At 36.5% G+C, this 27,110-nt stretch overlaps 1 protein-coding gene across 1 annotated transcript in view; it reads right to left on the minus strand.

The window, feature by feature from the left end:
• TOPAZ1 (testis and ovary specific PAZ domain containing 1) overlaps positions 1-27,110 on the minus strand; it is an 85,270-nt gene that overhangs the window by 5,176 nt on the left and 52,984 nt on the right. The window contains exons 7-17 of the mRNA XM_009886807.1: positions 26,039-26,106; positions 23,533-23,663; positions 16,979-17,116; positions 10,382-10,445; positions 9,125-9,276; positions 8,820-8,912; positions 8,420-8,535; positions 6,886-6,952; positions 5,688-5,862; positions 4,028-4,128; positions 1,664-1,681 (exon numbers count right to left, since the gene is read on the minus strand). Coding sequence (XP_009885109.1) covers positions 1,664-1,681; positions 4,028-4,128; positions 5,688-5,862; positions 6,886-6,952; positions 8,420-8,535; positions 8,820-8,912; positions 9,125-9,276; positions 10,382-10,445; positions 16,979-17,116; positions 23,533-23,663; positions 26,039-26,106 — 1,123 coding nt within the window. The remainder of the gene's footprint in view (positions 1-1,663; positions 1,682-4,027; positions 4,129-5,687; positions 5,863-6,885; positions 6,953-8,419; positions 8,536-8,819; positions 8,913-9,124; positions 9,277-10,381; positions 10,446-16,978; positions 17,117-23,532; positions 23,664-26,038; positions 26,107-27,110) is intronic.

The following is a 27,110-nucleotide window of genomic DNA, read 5'->3' on the forward strand; positions in this document are numbered from 1 at the left end:
TCAGAGAAAGGAATGGTATCAGTGAATACAGAATATATTTACACAAAATACATCAGATTTAATTTGGTGATACAGATGTATAGGCATCAGTTTAGTTATCCAAACTGAGCTGGGGAAAAAAAAAGTATAGTAAAATTTCCAATGAATAGAAAGGGGTTTTTTTGACTGTGTAGGCAAAAAAAAACCCCACCAACCCATTGTTGAATAGTTCCCAGTACACTATTCCCCATAACATTATTTCTACTACATAATATTCCTATACAGTATTTTTAATATACTTTGTAATTAATTTGTATTTGCTTACTTTAGTATATTAACATTTTTACTCTTTTGATTCCATTCAGTATTACACAACCTATAAAATTCTAAAAAGATTAATACAGAGAGTCTTCATTTTGCAGCAGAGGCATAATTGTTAAACTGAAATAATTGCTCCAGCATAAGCCAAAGAAAACACTGATAGTTGTATCCAGCAGGACAATAAACTGGAAAAAGTTGGACCTATCTGGCCAACAGTATACAACCAACAACTTTATCATCCTATTCCAGGTTGATACTTAGACTGGTTTCCAACAGAAGGTTCCTCTTAACAACTTTTTGGTTGCCCTTTTCAGTTAAAGATGGACGAAAGGTAGCAGTCTCAAATATAATTAAGATTTGACCAATCTAAAAAAAGATGATGATTGAGGCAAGGTGGGATATCAAATTAACATCCTCAGCAAGGCAAGAAGAGGCCAGATTCAGCACTTGCCCTGTCTGGCTGCACCTTGTTGGTCAAGCAACACGAACCAAACTCCAAACCAGACATGTTTCAGCTCTTGCTCAGTGGATACATCAATGAGGAGATGGCTTATTAAAAATCGTGGTCATGTGTGTGCATGCATTGTGGTGGCAGAATGAGGGCTCTGGAGGTAGAGGGAAAGGGAGGCTTAGGACAACAGAGAAGGTGACAGAAAATGAAACTTACTTATTACGAAGCTCATATTTTTGAAAATGCTTTATGCATATGCACATACATACTGTGGACTGCCATGTGCTCAAAACTGGAGACTTTTGAAGGCCTACAGGTATCTGCAATGGTTTATCTCAGCATAACCCATAGAAGAATACTAACTACATCACTGCAGTTAAGATTTAAGGTGTAAAGAACCCATTCAACTGTAGCTGGATGTGGTTGAAGGGAAAAAACGCATACCAGAAAGACTCAGGTGAAACTTTGACAGCAAAATAGAAACTTGAAATCTAAGTGCAAACCAGAGACAAAATGCATCTATTCCATCCTTCTAGCAAATAGAAGGGCTACTAAGAAGTGAGTCTTTATAGAAAGATGAAAAGCATGCAGCTATAAGTACAAATGATCTATAAAGGAAGTGCACCCAATTCAAATGCAGTTGTGGAATGAGATCCTTAATTGTATACAAGAACCTCTGACCAAGCCTCTGAAGTAAGAAAAAGTTGCGAAACAATAAACCATAGCAAAGTCCTTCAAGATAGGAAACAACTGAAATAGGAATTGGATTAAATAGTTGCCAAGGGACCATTAATATTGCAGGATTCTCTACAAGTAAATATCTACAATGTAGTCTAGTGTTGCTTTAAGAGCTGTCTCCCTGCTAGACCTATTCACATTTCAAATCTACATGTTTTTTCGAAGTACATCTGCTTTATGAACTTTCCTCAGCTCTTACAAAGAATACTCTTTTCAGGACCAAGGAGCACACATATTTTACCCCTGAGAGCCACCAAGCATCAAAGCTATATGATAAAGAAGTTTGATGTTCATGAAGGGAAAGTGATCTGAAAAGCACATCTAGAGCTTTAGGCAGTCCAACATATTCATTAAATGGCAGAGGGCATGTCCTAAAGCCAAAATTACTTTGGGCATAGCGGGAAGAACAAATCCATCACTGTCTTATTTTCTGGACCACTTTTTTGAAGAAACAAGATATGGGATCAAGCAGATACTAGCCCATAACCACAGGATTAGGGACTTATCCAATATGTATCATGGAGTGAAACTGGTTGGAGGGAGGTAGGAATGACCATTCTAGTTCATTCCTGAAGCAGAGATCAATTTGTTACCCGCCAGTTCTGGTAAAAATCATTCAGAGCACAGCCTCATTCACACTCCCATATGGTGAACACAGGTTGTCTGCAAGGCTACTTGAGGTGGGCAGTCTGTTGAGGTGTGAGTTTGATACTTAACACAACATTCTCAAAGAAGCAACGATCTTTTGCTCGAAACATAAAAAAAATCATAGTATCCTAAGAACTGTCCACTTTCAGTAACTCCTGTTACATAAGATAAACACTACACATGCTTTTGACACCTTGCACCTCTGAAATTAGGACATAAAGATGAACTTGCTTGAAGTATCAGAGGTCCTACAACCCAAATATCAGGATCTCCCTTAAGATGGATCTGGAAAACAGCTAAAATGTATGAAGACATTGCCCTACAAACACTGACTATATGCAGTCTCTGCTGAAGACGACAGCCAAAACCCAAGCCAAACTAAGCTCTCTGATGGGCATGTGAACACTGACCATTCCTCAATGCCAAAAATTTAGACTACCTCTTCTATAGGCAGGAATATCTCAACTATTCTAACTGCTGAGTTTTGTGGAACAGAAATCCTTAAAAAAGTTCTCGTGCAGTACTACAAAAGTGCTAATGCAAAGACCCTCTCTCCTTCCTTTTACTCCTAAACAGTACCACATTGTGCTGCAGCTTGATAGGGACCTGCTAAAGACCGTTCAACTCAATGAGCTGATGCTGCAAAATTAATGATTCATCCAAATGGGTGTATTGTCTCTAGCCTAAGCACTTCTATCAAATATCTCCTGGGACTTGGGTTGACCCTGGAAAGACTGAGCAGTGCACAGGTTGTACAGAACAGAATTCCTGAAGGTCAATCCCTAGAGACATTTTAATCCTTTGATGCAAACTAGAAAGGGTTCCTTGATGATAAGTCACAAAAAAAAAAAACCAACCCAAGAGAGAGAAGGGGACAAGGAGAGCGTTTGCTTTTTCTTCCATAAAAATACATGCTGGAAATCATCTTGTATAGGATGAGGAACATCCCAGTACAGCGTAACTATTAGCTGTAAGGATCAGGCCCAATGACACAAGGTAAGTTCAGAATGTGATCACTGACCAAAATACACTCCAAAATCATTGGTGGTTTATATTATTTCTTATGTTGTCACTGGTCACGTTGCATTGTGTAGGACATCCAGCTTAGTATACCCTGCTTCCTTCCAGGAAGAAAAAGATGAATTTAACATCAAAATGGATCTTGCTGCAGTGAACTTACGATTAGTACTGCACGAGGCCTAAACAGTGTAAAATATCCAGTGAAAGGTTTAGTCTCTTAACCCTGGCCCTTTGTAGTATTTGTCAGCAAAGAAAGGATTATAAAGGGTATTTCTTTGTGAGGTCCATGTCTTTCCAAGATTCATAGAACTTAGAACCCTATATTCAATGGAAGAAAAGCACTTCTAGTGATGTTCTGCGGAATGAACGGTTTACCTAGTGCAGTAGCAGCCTTGCTATGCTTCTCCTCTGTCTCCCTGGCCTTATCCATTCCATTTGAGGTCAGATTCAGAAACATCAGTGCAGGAAATGGCCCACTCAAACTTCTGCAAAGATTGCTTGAATTGGGAGGTCTCGGTATACAGCAGTATTGCCAGACAAAAGAAAGTGACATTTCTGGGAAACAATCCCATCAGCACCTTGCCCCAGAATCTCAGGAAGACCTGTCTCCTAATCCAGATACAGCCTTAGCTCAGAAAAGTCGAAAGTTGAACCTGAACAGTCAAGTTTCTGGGTTGCAAGACAAAGTAATGATGGGCTCCATAGAAGACTACTATGGACAATTAAGACTACTGGATGATTAAGAAGTATTAAGATGGTTGGGAGGCAGGTGGCACATCACGCCATTCAGCTAGAGAAACACAGTTTAATCTCTAGAGAAGAAATGACTCATTCTTTTTCTTCCACTCAGGTTCCTATAATCCAGTATACCTTTATCCACTGCAGTACTTTGTGATAAGAATACATTACACTTATCCCAATCCTTCCAATGAAAATTCTGTCTGCTTCATTATGCTGTGAATTTTTTATTACTGGAAAGAAAAAAAAAAGTATTTTTTATTTTACATGCAAATGCATTTTAAAATAAATTACACACTTGAAAAACATGGTCATTATGAAAATATTAAATATACTTTCTGAAATATTTGCCATTGAAAGTAGTAACTTCTTAAATCTTAACACCAGAATAGGGTAAGTAACTACAGTTTATTCAGACACTATTTCATAGTAGTCTAATTCATCCATAGGATGCTTGGACATGTAATGATGTAATTTTGTAACATTATTATTTGTAAAGTAAGCTTTGCATTTTCTGTCACCATGAAGAAATGCTGGCAATTACCAAACAGAGTAATTACAAGTTTTTCCAACCATATTATACAACAGTGCTTGGAAAGCACTGTTGGTATTCTAGAGCAGTGGTCTCCAAAGTGGGGTGTGAGCACAACAATCCATTCAGGTGTGGGAAGAAAATATTTTTTGTACCATTAAGAAATAAAAATAAATAAAATAAAATATTTTTAAAAGTAGTTTTTACTTCATCCTAATCTCATCTTTTAAATTCCTATTATTGTGTATGTTTTATAATGTACTTAATATATTAGTGCAGCAGTACATGTATATAAATTACAAATAAATAAATAAATAAATAAATTGAGGGGGAATGCTCAAAAATTTTTTACTGATAGAGCTGCTGAAAGTTTGGAGACCACTGCTCTAGGGAATACAGACTAAGTTCCAAGCCCCACCAAATTCTCCTGGCTGTGTCACAACTGGAAGCTGTGATAGCTGTTTTATAATATGAAAGTCTGTGGTCAGAAAGCTCATGTCACATATCTTGAATAAATATTCATCATGTTTTAGTAGTTAATACAGGTTGAAAAAGATCTGAGTCATCCATTATAAAATGCTTTAATATCCCACTGAAACTTCACTGAATGTCAGTCCCCTGCAAACTTATTAGGAAGAATGATACAGGTATGTAAATGAAGGGGCAAAGGGAGGAAAGGGGTAAGAAAACCTCCCAGAACTATTAAAAAAAGTAGAAGGTGTTTTGTGTGCCCAGCCCTTGCAGAAATTCTTGGTTCTTTAGAGAGTGAAGTAATTCTGAAAATCAAAATTACAAAAAAAAAAAAAGTACAAATTATATACCTGATGTAACCCTGTTCAATGTGTTTTGAAATACACAAATATATATAGTTGTATTTACAGCTCTAAAGTTTATTTATGCTATTAAGAGTGTGACACTACAATACTTAATATGTTTGCCTTTGTCCTGAGAACAGGACATCCTTATTAAAAGACTATCAATTTTGGTTTCTCTCTTGATTTCACAAAGCTCAAATGTTCTTCTTTCAGAACTTCCTTTGACTTTAAGCGTAAGCACTGTGGATTTTACTTCCACTAGAAAATGGCTTCTATTGAGCATTTTAGCTGATTGTATTTGCACCTCAAGAAATTCTGAATATTGTAACATGTAAAATTAACTAATTTTCAGAAAACCTTATATGAATTTGGTTTTTTTGCCTCTTTTAAAAACTCTACAAAGAACAGGGATGAACGAAATGGATTTACTGGATCTTAATTTTACCTGCATCAGCAAAATCACAAAAAGGAACTCCTGGTCTGTCTGTCTCAGAATCTCTGGTTAGTATTTCAGCAATACATAAAGACAATTTCTGAAGATCATGAAAATGTTCACATCCAGTTCTTGCATTAACATACAAAGCTCCCAGCTTGGTCCAATCACTTTTTTCCTTGCAATGCTGTGAAGAAGGCAAGGGATAAATATAAGCGAACCTGCTTCCAGAACACCAAACAAAAACTATATTGAAATTCAAGAGATACGACTGGGATAGACTTAAAAGACACAGACAAAACGCTACTGCCAAGAACTCCATGTTCAGTACAGCACAGTTACATGTTGCCTAACTTGCATGGACTGCTAATCACTTTTGTCCCTCAAGAAATTAAAATCCTTTTTCCATTTATGTCATGACCCCAACTGGGCAAGCTTGTAACTTATTCATCTTATTTAAGTACTGGCATTCATCCAGTATTTTACTGTCTTTTTTTTCCCATGATGCATGCCAAATTGATGGTTATTTTCTTATGAATTAGTATTTTGCTTGCAAGATCACTTGATGACTTTGGTGTTAAAGGAGTAAAAAATCAGTCCTGTTTTTTCCCTTCTTAAATTTTGGTCTCAGGATCTGTGCAGTAAGTACAATAATACATAAACTATATTGTAACTGTGCATAATAAGTAATGTGCCCTTGAATGTGAAAGATGCAAGTGTCTAATTATAGAATTTAATAGCATTTTCTTATTCTTTAAAATACCTGCTTGGAGTTGCCAATTAAAGCCTCTGTGCCTTTTTTATACTAGGTTTTGAATTTTATCTGCTAAACAATATATTAAATAATTTTTTTGTGAGGAATGATGTACAACTACCTATTACAAGCACAACAAGTATAAGGCATAGGAAATAATTGCTTAAAATTATAAAATCTTTGAACGGGATGGAAAACCAAGATAAAAGCTACAAGTATGTGAATCACAATACTAACATCACAGAAAAACCAAAGACACTTTTCCTCTGCAAGTTAATCTTCCCAAAAGATTAACATAATAATATGCTTTGCATAAAAATATTTTATCATAATCTCAATATACTTAACAGTAAAGCTCACTAATTTTAAGTGATGCAGAAATTGCTATTTCTTGTAGGTTTAAAAGGAGTTATGGTTTAAGTATTCCAACAGGCTTGAAGAATGCACATACTGTACCTGAATTTCAGCCACTGCCAAGTTGAAGTCAAAAAGCCAGTTCTTTTCAAAATGTCTTTCCTGAAATCTTGCAGAAGAAAAAATATTAACACTTAATTTTAACACATCCTATTGAACTAAACTATGCACTAGCAGAAGGTGATCAACAAATTATCATATAGGAACTAAAAACTGATGTGATTTTTGATCCTATTTACTACACACTATGCAAACTGGACACTGAAAACAGACATTTACAATCGTGCCAAGGGAAGTCAGTATATGTATTAAGCAAATAATTGAGCAGAACTATTTTCACAGAAAAGATTCCCTTGTCTCAGTAGAAATGTAACTGAAAAGGTATGAACGAGACTTGCAATCCATAAAGTAAATCCAGAACTGTATTGTATACATTTCTGGCATAAAGGTTAAAAAAAAAAAAGTTAATTACATGAAAGAAAGTGCTACTCAGCTTCAAACACCTAGGAGCATAATACTTTATTCTGATACTGCCACTGAAACAACGGATACATCTACACCCAGTGTGATGGTATCATGTAAAGATATATAACCTACATATGAATGAACTAACACATGTAGTTCAAGTAGCACAGCTGCTCAGTCTTCATAGATTCAGACTGTTTCTCAGTTTGTACTGAAAATACATACATACTGAGGCAACATGGAAGGGGTCATTCCTTTGTGAACCAGATTCCTGATCTGGAAAGTGATAAATATTACCTCCAACATGTGTGGTAAGTTGCACTGGTAAAATACTGAGATCCATGGCTGAAAGGTACTCTATGGGAAAAGTATGAATAGCAGCAAATAATTTCTACAGCGGTTTCACTTGAAACAGTGATGGCTTGTTTTTACACAGTAGATGCTACATATTTGGTTTCCTCTGAGAATCAAAGGTTTCTCAATTTGTGTGTGCATGTATGATGCAGATGATACCAAAAAAAGCATCACAATCTTGTGTAAGAGATGGGGAGACATCAAAAGTTTTGCAACAGATTTGGGCTGTGATTTCATGTTTTGCAGAGCATCATCCAGCAGTACTTAAAAAATGACCCTCCTCCCTAGTTGTGTTGGCACAAGTGTTTATGCAGTTGCATAGCAAATGAAACTAGAAAACTAATTCCGATTACAACTAATCCTCTTATTGCCTAGAAATTTTTTTAATTGCAGAAGTACTGCTTGCTTATGCAGGCCTAAATGATACTTTAAACTATGGTGTTTCTAATTGGACTACGGTTATATAAACTTGTAGCACAGCTGGGAACAGATTGTATAATGATGATCAATATGGAAAAAACTAATCATAACTGCGGTCAGAATCTAAGTTTTGACTAAACAATCCTTGATCTTTGAAGGACAGTCGATTGACAGTACTTTAAAATACAATTAGGCATGATATGATAGTATTTTAATCTCAAACACTAAATATGCATTTTCTAATTGCCTTTTAAAGTTTTTACATAAATTTGTAAAAATAGAACCTGAAGCAGGAACTAGATAGATAGAATTATAAAATAGCTCTTTAAAGACATACCTGGATTTTACACTCAAAACAATATTTATTTCCTGACTCGAAACTTGCAGTTGGTGAAGAAAATTAATAATATAGTCAAAATGTTCAAACTCAAGGAACATACCAGCATCAGTGAGCTGTAATATCAAACAGGGAAGACAAAAGTAAGCATACAAAAAATTGTGATCGCTTACATATTTCCAGAAGCAAGCGGTGAACAACAGTGGGAAAACCACGTCACAATGAATCTCAGTCAAAAAATAAGGGATAAGTGGAAACGTGTACCACAAATTCAGCAAGTCACAATATAACTTTTTAAAAGTAGTACTGAAATAATATTAAAGTGGTAAGTTTGAGTTTTAAAACAGGCAAGGTATTTCAGAAATTCCAACAAGCAGCAGTAGTACAATCAAACTCATACCTTACAAAAGGTACTGATTAACGTAGGCACAGCGTCTCTTATATTGAAAGAAGCCACATGCTCAAAGACTTTCAGCAGAACATCTACAGCTGGCTAATTTAGACAGAAAAGCACAATCAGTTTTGCAACTCTGTTCAATTAGACAGATTAAGAGTTTTTATAATAGGAAGTTTTGAATTGCTCTTTTTTCCTCCCAAGATTTGAGTACCAGAGTAAAATCAAACTTACTAGTACAAATGGCATAGTACTAAAAAAAACTAAGAAACTATGATCAAAGATTTAAAAAATATTACAAGGTCACCTACCAGTGTATTGATTTGTACAGTTACATTCAATATTTGAAATACTTCCCGCAACAAACACTTCTCGAGCAAAGAAATTAGAAGATCATTCAGCACTTGAGAAGCAAAATCCACACCAGGAGTAACTTCTCTGTAATATTTCACAAATATTTGGACTGAAAAAGCAATTATGTTATTTCACTTTGGGGTAACTGATGCTAATTATTTAGACAAGTTATTTCCTTAAATTTTAAATGCAGTGTAACAACCCTTAATTATCCAGAACATTATGGGACAGGGATATGGAGAAAAATGGCTGAAAGCATTCAGTTTGAATACAGTGTTGACCTTACTAGACCCAGACTGACTATTCTGAAATATCTCATGTCATTGAGCGGAACACCAGAAGCCCCATAGGTTTCAAGAAAGTTTAGTTGATTTGGTGCAGCACAAGAAAAATGCACAAAACCAGGTTAGATTTGGTAAGCGGATCAAGGTAGTACAGCCTTTCCAGACATGAAGCTCTAGGAAGTGAAATGAAGCGTTATCATGGTGGATGGTCTTACAACCTGTTCCAGTGCTAGCCTTGATAGACACGTACTGTAGCCTGCTGGTACCCAGTGTTATCTGGATTACGGTGCTCAGTATTTCCGCATGGGAACATTACTACACAGGGTGCACATTCACATTGTGCTACACTCTAAAAAGCTTTCAAAAACTTAAGACTGCTCAAGACAGGTACAAAAAGAATATTTGCCCAGAGCTCTTCCTAACTGAACTCAAAAGCTCAGATGGATCTGAATCAACTACAGTCCCTAAAAAGTGTTTATCATAATTGTTTGTATATATGGTAATGTGAAAGGATTAAACTAACGCTGTTTGGGTGCTGTAACAGCACTTCATTTCAAGACCTTAATTCTAAAGTTTTTGGATTTGTGATGTTTGGCCAATGTTCAAAACTGCCTTAACAAAATTTTGGTTCTGTTAAACCTCCCCCCTGCCCCAGGTACTCATTTCTACTCTCAAATCTAGTTGCATTCAGGCTAAGTTCCTTTTCCGTGGAAGTAAGATTTATAACAACCTCCTGAGATAACTGCATATCTAAATACCCAGCCTCAATGGGAAACTGGAACATAAAAACTCATGGATTGTATGTATTCCTTCGAAATCAGAACTTATTTACTGTTGAAGTAGCACCCATTTCTCTCCTGACAGCCTATTTAATTTGCTTTAAAGCAGCTAAGTATCTAAAATACATCAAAAGCTACTACTGTATCATACCTGCACGTTTTAGAAGGCCTGACTCTTTGGTACTAATGTATGTCCTAAGTATTGCCATGCAAATCTAGAAAAAGAGAAAAAAATCCATAGTAAAATGTTACCTCAGTTTATGTCAACCAAAAGAACTATCCACAAACATGAGTTCTATAAGGAAAAGAGCTTTACATTGCTTCTGTTTAATCCATACATACCGACAAACGGTGTAAGAAGCTAATTGGGACTCTAGGCAAAGGCACTGTGAAAAGGACAGCAAATGAATATAAACATAATGTAGATTAAATGTTTGGGAAAGGAGCTGCTGGGACCAGAACTGCAGGCATGTGTGTGTATATACTCATAGAAAAAAAGAATTTGAAAACAGTTACTTCAGAATTAGTGTAAATGTGGCAGACTGTAAACAAAGGGAAGTAAAACAGTGAAAGTGAAAACATGATAAATAAAAATTATAGGAATGTACCAACTAAGAAGTCAAAAAATCATCTAGAAATGAAATTGGTAGCATGGACTGTCACAAAGAATCCCTCATAAGGACATAGAAGAAAAAACTCAGAATTAACTCCATTTAACACCAGGCCCACTTGATTAAAAAAAAAATCCACACCTAGATATCTTAATATGTTATTTGGTATTGGAACATTCTTGTCTTAATATCTTAAGCTGTCAGCTTTGTGATACTTACACATTTTGATCCATCTCTGCTGATGAAGGAATAAAGACTACTGAGATTAAATCTTAGCATTCCAAGTTAGGAAAAAAACACCCACCATTTCAGATACCCCTTCTCACTTCTGGAACATTTACTGTCTTTCTGCACACAATGTAAATGGGTCATATTTAATACTATTTTGTGAAATAATGAAAGATCCAGAGACAGAAAATGCCCTAAATTAGCAGTCATATTATTACAGAATTGAGTCAAATTATTTTTACATGCAACTTTAAAATTAGACAGGACCCACTCATGAAGTTTGTTATACAGCAAATGAATTATCATCAAAGCAGAAGACACTACTTTGTGGCCAAGACATCTTTCTTTTTTAAAAACCATTAACCTGTTCAGATCATCAAGTCAAAGAACACTAAAAATGTACATGTAAGTATGTTGAATATAAATAAAGCTTGTTGTTTTTATTTTGAGACGGTGTGCTAATGTTGTTTAACTATAGTCTAAGATAGACCTTTCAGAAAATCATGTAGAATCTTTGAACATTAATATACATGCAGTGTCACTTGGCAAAGCCTTAATTCATATAATCCAAATCTACAATCCCAGGTGGTTGAGGGCATTTCCAAAACAAACTTTAGCACATGCTTACAGTATGTAAATGAGTTTGCTTTCTTTTGGAATCTGTTTTCCTCCTTCTTTGGACTGACTCCCAGAAAAAGCCAAGATTGCATCTGGAGCGCTGACTGTTCCAAGTATTAGTGAAATTGCTTGGAAAATCCACTTGTAGTAGTATTTAATCATGGGACATTACATTACTTTCATAAAAGAAATTAAATGTGTTATTCATTTACAGCTTCTAGGAGGCTTCAAATGATTGAGTTGTTTCAATTTCAAAAGGTGTAACTGAACCTACAGACCATGTAAAAATGTGAGAATCTCTAAATTTTGAGTTAACCATAACAGATTTTGAATAAAGGTACATGAAAGAGACAATTCCCATTTTCAAAAGGTAGTATAGATCACACTATTCTGTCACCTATTAATTGATTCCACAACTCATTTAACAAAAATCATAACAAAGGGCTGTGTATCTTATACAACCAACCAACTGCCCAATAAAACACAGTTCTACTACCGTAACACAGAGGTGCTTAAATCAGAAGAACAAACACCAGAATTTAAGAAATCCTTCAGCATCTCCCAGTCAGTGTGCACTCTGATGTTGAAGAAGTGAGAAAACCCCACGCTGCAGAATTTCGCTCAGTGAGATCAAAACCAGGACCCTTTTTACAAGAGCCTGTTTACGAACCCCCTGGCATCCTTGAATGTTTATGAATCCCATGGCCACCCATATTAAAAGTTGGTTGAGACTGACCAACAGGTTCAAAAATTATTTAAGGTGGTTAAAGACAGTAATAAAAGAACAGTGCAACTTCAAGTCTCATTTCTTTAGGAAGCCAGATTAAAAAAAAGAAAACACACAAAACCACAACAGAAGCATACACCCAAGGCACTGAAGCTGCAAGATGACATTAATGAACACAGGAATCTTCCTATTTTATATCCTGTTTGTTTTCAGTTAGAGGTTCATAGGATCAAAAAAAAAAGAGAGTAACAAGTCACAAGAAGTAAACACCTCTTTAGTGGATACGAGTCCAAAAAAGTTAATGAGTAAGGTGCACAAAGCTAAAATAAAATTAGACAGAGAAATATCGTTTCCATAAAGACATGTTTTCGAACCTCTTATTTAACTGTGCAATTATTATCTATGCTACAGTCTGAAGTGTCATTCAAGCCAAACTGAATGTCCTGTAATTTCAATTTATGCCCACTCTCTCTTGTCCTTTCACTGGGCGCCACTAAGAAGAGTCCAGCTTCATCTTCTTAACCCCCCCCTCCCATCAGGTACTGGTACACATTGTTAGGATCCCTCCTCCCCCCCTTTAAAAACTTAGGGGAGTATTTAAAATACAGTCTTAATAGTTTTGTTTACTTTGCCTAATACAAAAGAAATTTTACTGTTTGAAATTAAAATCACCTTTTAAAAAAAATAAAAACTGGTAACTTGTAGAACTTGCTGAGCTCAAGAGCACGCCAATTTTCAAAACATATGATGTTTTTATGAATTAAATCACTCTGTGTTCTGTGAACAACAACTGTGAAGAGTGTTAAATCCTAGTAAGTTATGCCTTAAAGCATCAACCAGTTACTTAATGAAAAGGAAGGAATATCTATTATGGGGAAAGGTATTTCTCTTCAAAAACTTTGGTAACAATCATCACTGGAAACATAGTACTAAGCAAGTGGACTACCCGTCTGTGTAACAGTTCCTAAAGAGATTTATTTCCCCTGTATTTGACTAGATGACTGTTGCTGCTTTACCTGTTTTCCATTTATGTACTTTGGTGCCACCATGAGGTGCTTAGCCTATTATCATTTTTAAATGGACAGTTCTAAATAAATAAATAAATACACCAGCAAACAAAACCCAGAGTATAATTCCAGACTACCAAGGAAGTTAGGCTAGGTTTGCTGGGCAGAACAGTAAGTGTGCTGGAGTGCTGCACCACAGGTAAAATCAAATGGAATGGATTTTTAAAAGTTTTAGGCAAATAATTTAATTCTTTAATGCATCTATATATAATGAAGCTCTACAAACCATGATAATTCATACAAACTAGCTGAAAAATACTGATATTCACTACAGCCTGCCAAAGATATTTCAAAATTGAGGAAAAGTGAAAACATCCCATACAAAATTGCTCTCAAATAATCTGAGTACTTTCAAATGGATTACAAAGCATTAGGAAAAAAAAGCAACAGCTCATTTTGAGACATAAAAAAGATAAGAGGAAACATTAAGAAAAATAAAATCAAATTACAGTGATGTAGTTTAAAAATTGTGACACAGTATATATAAGACATCAAGGAGACGGTAAGCTCCTTTTGATGCTACCTTTTTTTTCCCCTAAGTATTTATGTCTAACAGGTTCACCGTAAGTTCTTTTTCACATTTTGATTTTAATTTCTTACTCACTGACACCAATAATAAAATTGTACTCATACCAATAAGATGGTAGATAAGAAATAAATCTTGTAAGACCTGATGAGAACAAGTTTAGGCATTTGTCTTTGTTTAATTGTTTTAATGTTCTTTTTTTGCTTCCAAATGACTTAGAGAACCACCTAGGTCTTGGTTTCATATAGCCAATTCCAAAATCTTATTACATGACAGCACAATTAGCTTGCCTTTCACACTTCTTGGTAATGTTACTGATGGTAATTTCCTTGTTAAATGGTTTGAAAACACATCTACTTTGCCCACCGATGGAAAAGTACTTTTTTTTTGCAAATATGAGAATTGTTGCTCCATTTAAGGAGATTACAGCACCTTTAAACAAACATGCCCCTGTTGCATAAAACTTGCAGAAAGTAATATACTGGCTTTTGACTTTAAGAATACATACAAAGTCTGGGTTTGCTTACAGGTCTCCAATACTTGGGATAGAAATGTCTCAGAATCTCCCCGTTCTGCTACTCTATACAGCCTAATTCTTGCTCTTTTGCTGATGTCTGTTCTCTTTAACAAAGTCTACTAGTTAAAAATTCTACCATTTTTTTTAAAGAACTTTAAAAAACCTTGAGGGGAAGAATTTCTGTACATTTTATTGATCCATCAATCTCTGCTCCATTCAAAACTCTGAACTCTGAGATGGTGGAGTTCAGGATTCTGTGTGCAAGAAGTAGGATTACAACCCTGGACTTTAGGAGAGCTAACGTCGGCCTCTTCAAAGACTTACTTGGAGAAATCCCACGGGCAAAGGCTCTAGAAGGAAGGGGGGTGCATGAGAGCTGGTTAATATTCAAGCACCACTTCCTCCAAGTTCAAGACCTGTGCATCCCCAGGAGCAAGAAATCAGGCAGAAGAGGCAGGAGACCTGCATGGATGAGCAAGGAGCTTCCGGAAAAACTCAGATGGAAGGAGGAAGTTTACAGAACGTGGAAAAAAGGACTGGCCACTTGGAAGGAGTATAGGAACAATGAGGAAGGCTAAGGCCCACTTGGAATTAAACCTGGCAAAGGATGTTAATGACAATAAGAAGGGCTTCTTCAAGTACATCAGTAGCAAAGGGAAGACTCAGGAAAATGTGGGCCTGCTGCTGAATGAGGTAGGTGCCCTGGTGACAGAGGATGCAGAGATGGTGGAATTACTGAATGCCTTCTTTGCTTCAAACCCTGTAAGTATGAGAGAGAGTCTGGAGAAAGGAAGACTCTCCCTTGATTGAAGAGGATTGGGTTAGAGATCATGTAGGTGAACATGACACCCACAAATCCATACGACGTGATGTGTTGTGGGAGCTGGCAGATGTTATTGAGAAGCTGCTCTCCACCATCTTTGAAAGGTCATGGAGAAGAGGAGAGGTGCCTGAGGACTGGAGGAAAGCTAATGTCATGCCAGTCTTCAAAAAGGTCAAGAAGGGGGACATGGGAAACTACAGGTCAGTCAGCCTCACCTCTATCCCTGGAAAGGTGATGAAACAGCTCATCCTGGATGTCATTGCTAAGCATGTAGAGGAAAAGGTTATTGGGAGTGGTCAACATGGATTCACCAAGGAAATCATATTGACCAATCTGATAGCCTTCTATGAAGGCATGACCGGCTGGGTGGATGAGGGGAGAGTAGTGGATGTTGTCTACCTCAACTTCAGCAAGGCTTTTGACACTGTCTCCCATAACATTGGCATAGGAAGTGTGGTTAGATGAGTGGACAGTGAGGTGATTTGAGGACTGGCTGAATGACGGAGCTCAGAGGGTTATGATCAGTGGCGCAGAGTCCAGTTGGAGGCCTGTAACTAGCTGTGTTCCCCAGGAGTCAGTATTGGGTCTGGTTTTGTTCAACATATTCATCAACAACCTGGATGAGGGGACAGAGTGTACCCTCAGCAAGTTTGCTGATGACATAAAACTGGGAGGAGTGGCTGCCACACCAGAAGACTGTGCTGCCTTACAGTGAGACCTGGACAGGCTAAAGAGTTGGGCTGAGAGGAACCTGATGAAGTTCAACAAGAGGGCAAGTGTAGGGTCCTGCACCTAGGGAGGATTAACCCCATGCACTGGTACAGGTTAGGGGTTGACCTGCTGGAAAGCAGCTCTGCAGAGAGGACCTGGGAGTCCCGGAGGACAAGAAGTTGACCATGAGCCAGCAATGTGCCCTTGTGGCCAAGAGGACCAATGGTATCCTGGGGTGCATTAAAAAGAGTGCGGCCAGCAAGTTGAGGGAGGTCATCTGACCCCTCTACTCTGCCCTGGTGAGGCCACATCTGGAGTACTGTATCCAGTTCTGGGCTCCCCAGTTCAAGAAAGACAGGGAACTACTAGAGTCCAGTGAAGGGCTACAAAGATGATCAAGGGAATGCAGCACCTCTGTTATGAGGAAAGACTGAGAGACCTGGGTCTGTTTAGCCTGGAGAAGAGAAGACCGAGATCTCATCAATGCTTATACATATCTAAAGGGCAGGTGTCAAGAGGATGGGGCCAGATTCTTTCCAGTGGAGCCCAGTGACAGGACAAGGGGCAACAGGCACAAACTAGAACACAGGAAATTCCATCTCAACATGAGGAAAAACTGCTTTACTTTGAGGGTGGGAAAGCACTGGCACGAGGCTGCCCAGAGAGGTTGTGGAGTCTCCTTCTCTGGAGATACTCAAAACCTGCCTGGATGCATTCCTGTCCAACCTGCTCTAGGTGAACCTGCTTTGGTAGGGGGGTTGGACTAGATGATCTCCGATGGTCCCTTCCAACCCTTACCATTCTGTGATTATATGAAATTTACTCCCTTTCCATATATAAATGAACAAAGGAGAGGTTGTTTTGTATTTAAAAAGTGTTCACGCTTACAATCTGTTCCTTTCTTCAACAAATCTCTTTACCTTTTCATCCCCTTGTTCAGGAACATGCCAAAACCAACATTTTGCTCTTTCACACCCACGCAAAGTCATGAAGTATAATCTGCAATATTTACGGGGCAATTCAATCATCTCGAGGATCTGCTGGACTGAATGAGAAGCCTAAAACAAAATAAAATAAAAACAAGCAGAAAAATCTACCAGATAGTATTTTTGAAAGCAAACATGCTGATTTTTTTGTGAATTTCAAAATACCTACAAATTATAAACAAAAGCAAAAAATATGTGATCTACAATGAAACCTTTGGAACAACCCTCATCTCTACATTATATTTGCAGCATTTCAAAGCAGACCAGATCAATCCCTTGTCATGTCCTGTTAATGTCTAACACAACAAAAATCTGTCTTGAAGACCACAGAATGCAAGAACTGCTAAATGAGACGGACAATGAGTAGAGAGGAGGAAGAAAGGTGACAAACTCCTGCATGGCTCTGGGTAACAGTCTGGGAATTCTGGGACATCAATTTCCTTTACCCTTTTTTAGTGCCCAGCATAATGGATAATGTAGTCTGTCTTAAACATGTGAAACCTTGCCTCCTTTTCAGTTTTACCAAAACAATAAAGCAAAAAGCATTATTTGATTTTGCTTAAGCTGGAAATAGAAATCAACAAAGCTCCACTGTGAGTAGCTATCCCCTCATTATTGATTTTGTTCTCATAAATTGTATTTGCTCAGTGTTAATATCTTCAGAGGAGTAGAAACATAAACATACATAGATTGATTATTTTTTACTATATATACGTAGAGTTGTCTGAATATCCATAACAAAATGAGTGCCAAAGGATCAGTAATCATTAAGGATTTAACAACTCACAACTGCATTTTTTTCCATCTTCCATGGCTCCAAATCTCCATAATTTTGCAATGGCAGTAAAGGACTTTTTTCTGAAAATCTGTAATCTAAAAATTAGGATGAGGGCAATAAATGGAACATGCAATAAAACGAATCATACTGAAATCGCTCTCATTTATCTTATTTTCCTTTATATTTATAGTTCCTTCAAGTCACAGCAATGATTAATGAAAATTTGATTAATATAATATAAAGCCAGTAATTTAAGTTACAGTTTTCTTAATTATCCTAAGACTCAGACTTTACACAAACTTCAAGAGTAAGCACATTTAAATTAAAAACTTCATTACTTTATCCAAGGTTTCTAATCTAACTTACAGAGATAAGAAAAGAAATGGAATAAAAATATCCAAAAGTTTTTATTTCAAAAGGAACCCCCCCGCACACTTTATCAGTAATCTTTGCATTCCCACATCACTATGCATAAATTTAAACTATTTTTCCAGAATTGAAATAAAACCTTTCATACCCAATGATTTAAGCAGTGCAGTATCAAGCTTAAGCCTAATGTCAGTTACTGGTTTCTTAACCAGGAAACTTGGTTTTAGAACTTTAATTATTATTGATAACAGATTTCTTTCTCTGAAAAATGAATAATGTTAATGGAAGATAAAAGTTCAAATTTTCAACTCCATAAAGAATGGCAGTATAATTTGAGACTAAGCAAGAAACTCTGCCACTGATGTCAATTCAGGAGACCCATGTTTATGAAGATCCATATTAACTAATAATTCTAAAAACATTAATTCCCAAAACAGCTGTTGCAAAGAAACAGAATGCAGTATCTATCCATAAGTAATCAACTCCTGTTTTTCTCTACCATGTACGACAAATGAAACTACACATTTATGTATGGCTAAATGTTAGAGTTGTTATGTGCAGAGAAAAGAGAAGGAAACTTTGACTACAGTTCCATTACGCTATGATTTCTCTGGTGGCAGAGACACTTAAGACACCATCCCAGGTGTGAAATATACCAGGTCAAAATGAAGTGCTGCTTATTAAATCTAGATAATTTCCTTGATCCAATCTAGTGAATACCTCACAAACATTTGAACTGGCATAAACAACAAGTTCTGACCTCCGGCAAGGTGGGAAAATCCCTTATCCAAGTTTTGCTGACAGATAACAACCAAGAAAATCTGCAGTCACATTCTCTGACCACAAATAAAGAAAAAAAAATTACTTGCTAATAACATGGCTCAAACACAACACATCAAAATACTAAGACTGCAGGCATTGTTGTACCAGTAAAGTATCTGAGAACCATAAATACCAGGACAGAATGATTGCTATTTGACCCTATCAAACAGGATTCTGCTAAAAAACCCAACCCAACAAACCTCACTAACCTATCATATGAGAGCTTGCATTTTTGCTTCTGTGTATGCAAACTAAAACAGATAGCAGCTAATGCCTTCAGGAATTGAAGAAATTCCTTAAGATTTAGTATGTAAATAAAACACATGCAAAAATAAATTCTGGAGGGTGAACCAATGCAGTATACGATACCATTTGTCCTGGGTTTCATCGCTGTAGCTTCACTGAAGACATTTACATTTGGGGCAGGTAATGGAAATCCTGATAGCAATTCACAGTTCACAAGATTTTTGTATTTACAGTCACTGTTGAATATTAAAAAAACAAAAACTTATTCAACCATATCAAGCAGATGCTTCTCCCATACGCTAAACACCTAAAAATGGGGATTAAGGGTATAAAAGATGAGAATTTCTTCAACAACTTATACAACACTTAAAAACTTGCTGTAAATTTAAATAGCTAGCAGTCCCAACAACTTTACTTTCATACCCTCATTGCCTGGTCCAATCTGATTACGATCTTAGCTGAGATTATTCTGTTCTAAAGTGTAAGTACATGAAATACAATAATTAAGTAGAAAAGGAACCCGTGAACCTCTTCTGTTTTTTTTCACTATACTGACACGAAGACCGAGACGATTTCTGTCACCTCTGAAGAAGCACCTACTTTTCAGTAGTCTGTTATGTAATATCTGCCAAAGAAGTAATCCACAAAGCTTTTGAAATTACATTTGAAGAGCCCACTGTTTTCTTTCCTAATAACTGCCTCTACCCAGCAGAAGATTTAGGCAATTTCAAAGGGATCTTCAATTAAAGACACTTCTGCCTTTAACTATTTCCAAATATGTACATTCCAGGTACTTAAACTACTAAAATGTGATGTTTTCCAAAATAAGCTACAAATATCAGTAGCAAAATACTTCTGTAATCTCTTTCTTATTTGTAAATAAAGCCACAGAAAAAAATAATCCCGTTTCATGAGCTTTTCCTTCCCTTCCCACTTCAATTAAGAATCTAGGTTCAGTACAAAGGACATTTCAGCCTGCTTGTGGTTTGGAGACAGAAATAGACTTGATATCCCCTATAAGGGGCACATTCTAGCTATTTAATAGTTCTCATAGCCAGGATAATTCAAGTCTTTCCTAAATTGCAGGCTGTTTTTAATATAGTTTGAAATAAAAATGCTATGGCAGAGAAGAATAAATTCTATCTAATAAACCCAAATTCTTCAATATCAATATTTATTTTTATTCTAGTCCATGTATTGTATTGGTCCCCAGAGGAAAAAAATCTGCAGATCTAGGTACTCAGAATTTTCAAGTTACCATGTAAAATTTTTTTATGCTTCCTTGTGATGCTGGCCTCAGATCTGACACAACAGGATTTTCATAGCAGCTTACCTGCAGGACAACAATCTCAGCTCTCTTTTTAATCTAGACATGAAACTACACACAATTTTGCCAGGAACTGTGAACTATATAGCTCTACAATCAATTTATTTTTTTAAGTAACAACATCACTAGAAGTAGAGTTTGCTAAATAACAACAGTAACTATGTTTTCTTCTAGATGAAACTTTGCAATGGTGACGTTTTTGAGTAAAACTAGAGAGAATAGCTTGACTTCAAATGAAGGAATAAATGCCTCTTCTCTAACCGCAGAGAGTGCTGCATTTCAGCTAAGGAAGTAATGCAGTATCACTTGCACAAACATATTTTATCCAGCATAATCTACTTATTCTATAGCATGATGAACTATTTATGCTACTAAGATAAATTTTAACAGGTATTTTACCAGAAGGAGGATCTTGGACCTCTCTAGTGGATTAATGAAAAGATGCAATATTCCATTTAATGGAATTCTGGTACACTTCAAGTCTGTCACAGAACTGTGTCTGATGCTGGAAAAAAGCAATACCCTCTTCTATGACAGCTAAGGTTTCTTGATTATTGTGAAAATGACTCTGTTATTTCTCTTCTAATTACTTCAGCATTCCATCAGTTAAGTACCATTTTTCTACAAAGTCTTATTCTGCTTCATTTTTGGGCTGAGTTTGAATGAAAGTTTCTTAGTCTGACACTTGGTATGTATAATAAACACTGTAAGCAAAGCTTGAAGCTAGCAGAACAGTAAAACACGTGCTTAACTCCACATGCCAAGTTTTTAAGTGCCTTTTTCTATTGCTGTTCAAGTATTTGTCAGCCTGGATTTGAATGAGATCTTTCAATTCTTTCATCAGTTTAGAAAGTCCCAAGAGGCAGAAAAGAAAGCTGAAAGTTTCACAGATTTGTTTTTTTTTAAAAGTTCTAAAGTGCTATTGTGGCTGGAAATGTATCTTATGCTATACCCACACTGAGATGCCAAGGAGAGACACTGGCATAAAGTGGATATACTTTGTCACCAGCCAGAGGACAAAGTAACCTCTATTGTCCTGTCAGGCAATGACTACACTTGGCTTGTACCTTCCACAGGGAAATTATATTATTTCACATATTTATTTTCTTCATCACAGTCAGAACAACATCGAAAAACTGAGCTAAAATGCTGACAGTGTTTCAGCAAGACATCACATTTCATTTGTACAGTAACTGGGGAACATCACAGGTTACATGAAGGACACAGTATATATACCTTTTTTCAGCTTCACCCTTCTTTTCTTGTTTAACATCAGGTACTCCATCTGCAAACCTGAACTGTGAAGATATTTCAAATGTACTTTCGGATACAGCAAAGTACTACTTTTATGCTTTACACTACAGACTTAAAATTGTTGGTGATGGTTGGAAGGTGTGATGAAATAGTCTTGACTGTAAAAACTGTAATTTGGACTGTACGGTTACTCTTAGACCATCTTTTTAAATGGACACACTGCCATTATACTCTGTGATCTTTAAAATTGTGATTTTAATTGGAAAAAAGGTGACATGATTATCTTCACTACTCTTTGCTCCCACTAACAATCCCAGCAATTTTTAGGCCACTGCCCAGTTTCAACTGCACCTGACACATGCGTAGAAACCCACAAAAGACATTCCATCATTTAATGAAAATGTAAAGCTGTACTGAGGAGAAATCAGCTTTTGCTCAGTTGTGGACCATGGTGTGTAAGTAAAAAAGTCCCCAAAGATACGGAGAAAAAAAGACAGCGCCTAACATATTTAGGGGTGAGAATCTGAAAGGACTGATATAGAACAAAGTCATAGAATCCTGGTTTTGTTTTGTTCATTATTCATGTCCAATTATTAAATTGTTTCACATTATAAAACAAATTCACAACAGCCAAAGAATTAGACATGGACATGCCCTCACTGGATTTCCAAAATTCGTTTTACTAGCTCCCCAATTATTTTTAGGGTTTTTTCCATGGTTAGTTTTTGTCCTTCTCGCAGCATTATTAGTTGGAAAAGACATTAAAAAAAAAAAAAAGCCAACACAAAAAATGACCCCAAACGGTAGAATACTTGCAACAAGTGTTCTGCTATTCCACTCCCTCTCCAGGCCGACACAGCTAGTTTTCCATCCAGATACAGCAGTAAGTTTAGGGCTGTGGCATGTATTTGGTGGCTTAAGTTTGGTTAAGTTTGAGGTTTGAGTGAGATTAGTTGTACATATTTATTGTTGTCCAACACAGCACAGAACAGCAAACATTAGGACACTGATTTCATAAAGCCACAACACTACAAAGTAGCCCAACTGGGACTGACCTGGCAATACTGCAACAAGTACTACACCTCCAGTAACCTATACTATTTGACAGACCCTTTTACCCTGCCTTACAGGTCAGGGACAAAAATGGCACAGTGGTGGAAAATGGTAAGCTGCTATGTCTGAGTGGCAGTGAGATGTAAATTCCAATTCATTATCAAAGAAGTAAATTGTATAGAACTTCAGCAAGTCTTAAAAGACCTAGACTCATTATCTAGGGAATGAGGACAGAGAGAGTAGAAAGGTCAGATAAAGTCAGTGAGCAAGAAAATGGCTTAACGTTCCCTCTGAACCGTCATGAAGTCAGTATGTTAATGTAATGGCCCTTCTGCCCAAGTAATGAGCCACAAAATTATTCTCTTTGGACGCGTGATGGCTGTGCAGCTGATGCAACAGTAGCTTGTTTCATTTCAAATTTGAAGATGAATTATTAGTGACAAATTATAAAACATGTTCTGTCAAGCAAAACTTACATTGTCAATAGCACAGTAATCTACGAAACACTAATATTCTTTTTTATTACAGGAAATTAAAAATGTTGTTGATAAAACAGCACCGGTAATTAAAATAATCCAATTACATGGACTATAATTTTTTTTAAACTATTTAGTGACAGAAAGCATGATTTCTCAGTACCTTTTCATCCACGTCATAACTCTTCAGAAGTTCATCTAGTTCTCTCATTTGCCCATCTTCAAGAAAGCCCTCAGTAACACCTCCCAAAGGACTGCTTCCTCTAGAGGAGTTGTGGGTTTTAATATCTGTAGCTGAAAATGTATAAACACATTACTTTACGCGTTTCCCATGCTAAAAGACAATAGAGCTTTTATTTCCTAAATATTATGAAGCCTTAATACTAATGACATTTAAGAACTCCTAGGACTCCCTAAATATGAAATTTATATGTAAAATTACTTCACCTTTAAAACATGAACTATTTCAAATAAGTATTAAACTGAATCTGCAATTAAAATTCTATCCAAGCTATATGTTCTTTAATAGTCCCTGTAGAACAGTACAACAGTTTTATTTATATAATACTGAATTCAATAATTTAGAAATTCAGTTAAGCTTTGTTATTAAAACACAGCCAAGGATAGCTATGGTAATTTGCTAAGCAAATAAAGACTTTGTCTTTGCTGGAGAAGGGGATATGCTAATTGTAATGACACAATGCAACCCTGAACTAAATATAGATAGCTCTGAGAAACTCCAAATTCCTGTAATACAGTAAACTCAATGAGAATCCAGTGTCAGGAAATTTCAGCACCTTTTGCAGATGCCACAGGAAATGAACAGAACACCTGACTGCAGCTTTCTGAAGCAGCTGTTTATGTACAACAGAAGAGTTCTACATAGAAAAGAAATTCACTATTTCATTAGAGCACATGAATGAATTTCAACTGCACTGCGTTGTCCAGATACAGGAAGAAAGGATCAGATTATTATTGGAAAGGCTTTTATCTTCTAGTCACTGGTCTCTGTATGATCATCAGTACAAGACACATCTGCGTGAAGACAATGTACATAAGATTTCCACCTGAAAGATGAAGAGGATTGATGTCATCCAGAATACATTAGCTGTAGTATTTGTTGCCCTTCTTAGACTGTGAAGCCACTGAGACAAACAGCCATGAACTCACTATGTGACACAAGACACCAAAGCAGTAACAGTATTTCTAAATAAATACATAAATTGTCAGTAATTACCAAAGCCATGCACCTTTCTTTTGTTCTGTAGAGGTCTTTTTAAAAAAAGTCATACATCAAACATAAGTTACCACATGCATATTAATGTAAGAGTGTGATGTGATCCGAAGCTTCTCAGATCTGGGAAGAAGGACCTACTTAAACCTTTTTCTTTATTTGAAGCACCAGAAAAAAGACTTAAAGACTCTAAACCTCAAACTTGGTTAGAACATGAAAGAAACCAACAAACAGTCTAAGAAAATGCAGAAGTTACTAAATAATATAGGACTTGCTCTCAGGTTTGGTTTCAATCATCTCAGTACTGCAGATGCCAGGGCACAGGCCCCTTTGGCTCATTACATCACCAGAGGCCTAACTGTGTACTTTCTCCCTACTCCTCCTCAGGGAACTTGTGTCTATTTCTTGGTGTCCGACCTTTTAAACCCACGCTACCTTTTATTTTGCCTTCTAATCACTGAAGCCTGAAACTCTCTCTCCCCCGAATAGTTACTATTCACACCTTTTTCTCCAGAAGGCTGCATCTGCCCAAACCACTCACTCTTTCTACACGAACATAACACATGCATACGAAAAGCACAAGAGGTAGCATCACAGACACCTTTCCAGCCTGTAGCAAAATCAGTACATAATAGCAGAGCGCCAGACACCAGAAAGGGAAACACTGAGAACGTTCAAAACCAGGCTCAGCACTCTGTGCCGTCGCCATTGTCTCAGTAAAGGGCTTCTGTTCAAAGTCAAAATCCTGTTCCTCCAACCTATTTAACAGAACCTTTCACATCAGACATACCTTGCATAGCAGGTCTGTATGTGAGCTGTAGAAAACAAAACAAATCATATTCAAATGCTGGCTAATAGGACTGTTCTGCTTAAAATAGGAAGAAAAAACCACTAAGTCAGAAGTATACTTTCTAAAATGAATAAGCATCCTCAAAAACCGAAACAGTTTGTCAGAGGAATGTGCATAGCATACGCAACAAACAGAAGTACAACCTGGAAAAAAAACTATTATATAATTCTGTCTGTTGACCAATACAAGAGAACAATGGAGTGAGATTATGAGTGAGACTCCAAAGCAGCATCACAGTACTGAGTGTCTTACTATCATCTCATCAACTAACGGAATTCCTTGCCTGAAGTATCAAAGAGCTGTTAAACAAACTACAACCAAAACCCCAAAATGAACCCCAGTACTACAAACAGACAAGTACTACAGAGAAGTAGATGTTCCCTGTAAGGCTCAGGTTTGTACCATTTCAAAAGACATCCATTTTGTATGCATTGAGAAACAAGTCGCTTTTACAATAAAATATATTACCAAATTGGCAAGTCCTCTTTTTATGTGGAAAGTAGAAAACCTAGGTTTTGGCACTGAACATCTTTGTGGTTACTTTCTTCGCTTGATTACGCATCAAAAATCTCAAAAAACTCTTACCTTTTAGCACCCAATTACAGGAATTTTCAGTATCATTTGACATTCCAGATTCTTGTATGGTAACGTGTCTGTTTTGAACAGAAATTGTATTTAAGACTTCCATCTTGCACAAAAGCAGAATGAATCTAATGAGTTATGTAAAATTAAAGTTCTCAGTAATACTTTTAGCTATGAACAGAAACCTTATGTACAACACACTGTTGTAAGATTGTTCTTCACTCTCTCTTTTGGCTTTCTTATGTGCATCCTTATAGATATACAGATATATAGATATATGTCAAGTAAAACCAAGACATTTCAAATCCCAAAAGTTGTCAGTAAAAGCTCATTATCTCATTTCACCTTTGCCTAAAATACTGAGAAGGGAAACCTTCTCTGTATAACAAATTATGGAAATACTGTGCTAATGAGCCAATTCATCAGTTTCTAAAAAATGTGATTTATAGTCATTTCATATTCAAGGCAATTTGCATAACAATGAATCTCAAAGAGTAACAAAACCCTTTGTTCATAGAAAGATACTTACTCCACCTATTTTAAAGATAAGTTGGGAAAAAAATAAGTATTTCTCCTTAGAAAAGCTCACAAGGTAAAAATACATATTAAAATGTTATATATACAATATATTAAATAACAACATCGTCACAGATGGTGAATGACACCAAGTACAATGAGACCAAGCTGCCTAGCAAAATGGAACAATGAAAATTTGCAACAACCTAGTGGAAATGAAAAAGCTCCCTGGTATGCATAACTTGGAACTATACAAACATTCAGGCACAGATAATCTATGTATATACAGGAGATACATTAAGAAGCAGAGTTTAAGTTACAGCAAGTTTGCAGAGATGAGACGGATTTTTATTTGAGGCAAGCTCTCTGTAGGCTTATTTCCTCTCTTCCCCACATTTTATGTGAAATGTAAAGTTTAAGTGATTTTGCCTCCACCAACAATTGACTTTCTTTTTTGTAAAACTGCAGTGCAGACAGTTCCAGAAAGCTGTCTTCTTCATAAACATTGCTTAAAACTGAAAACATTTAACGGCATCAAGAGACCAAAATCTTCATTTAC

Source organism: Charadrius vociferus, unplaced genomic scaffold (genome assembly GCF_000708025.1).
Source record: "Charadrius vociferus isolate BGI_N301 unplaced genomic scaffold, ASM70802v2 scaffold106, whole genome shotgun sequence".
In the NCBI taxonomy this organism is placed as follows: Eukaryota; Metazoa; Chordata; class Aves; order Charadriiformes; family Charadriidae; genus Charadrius; species Charadrius vociferus.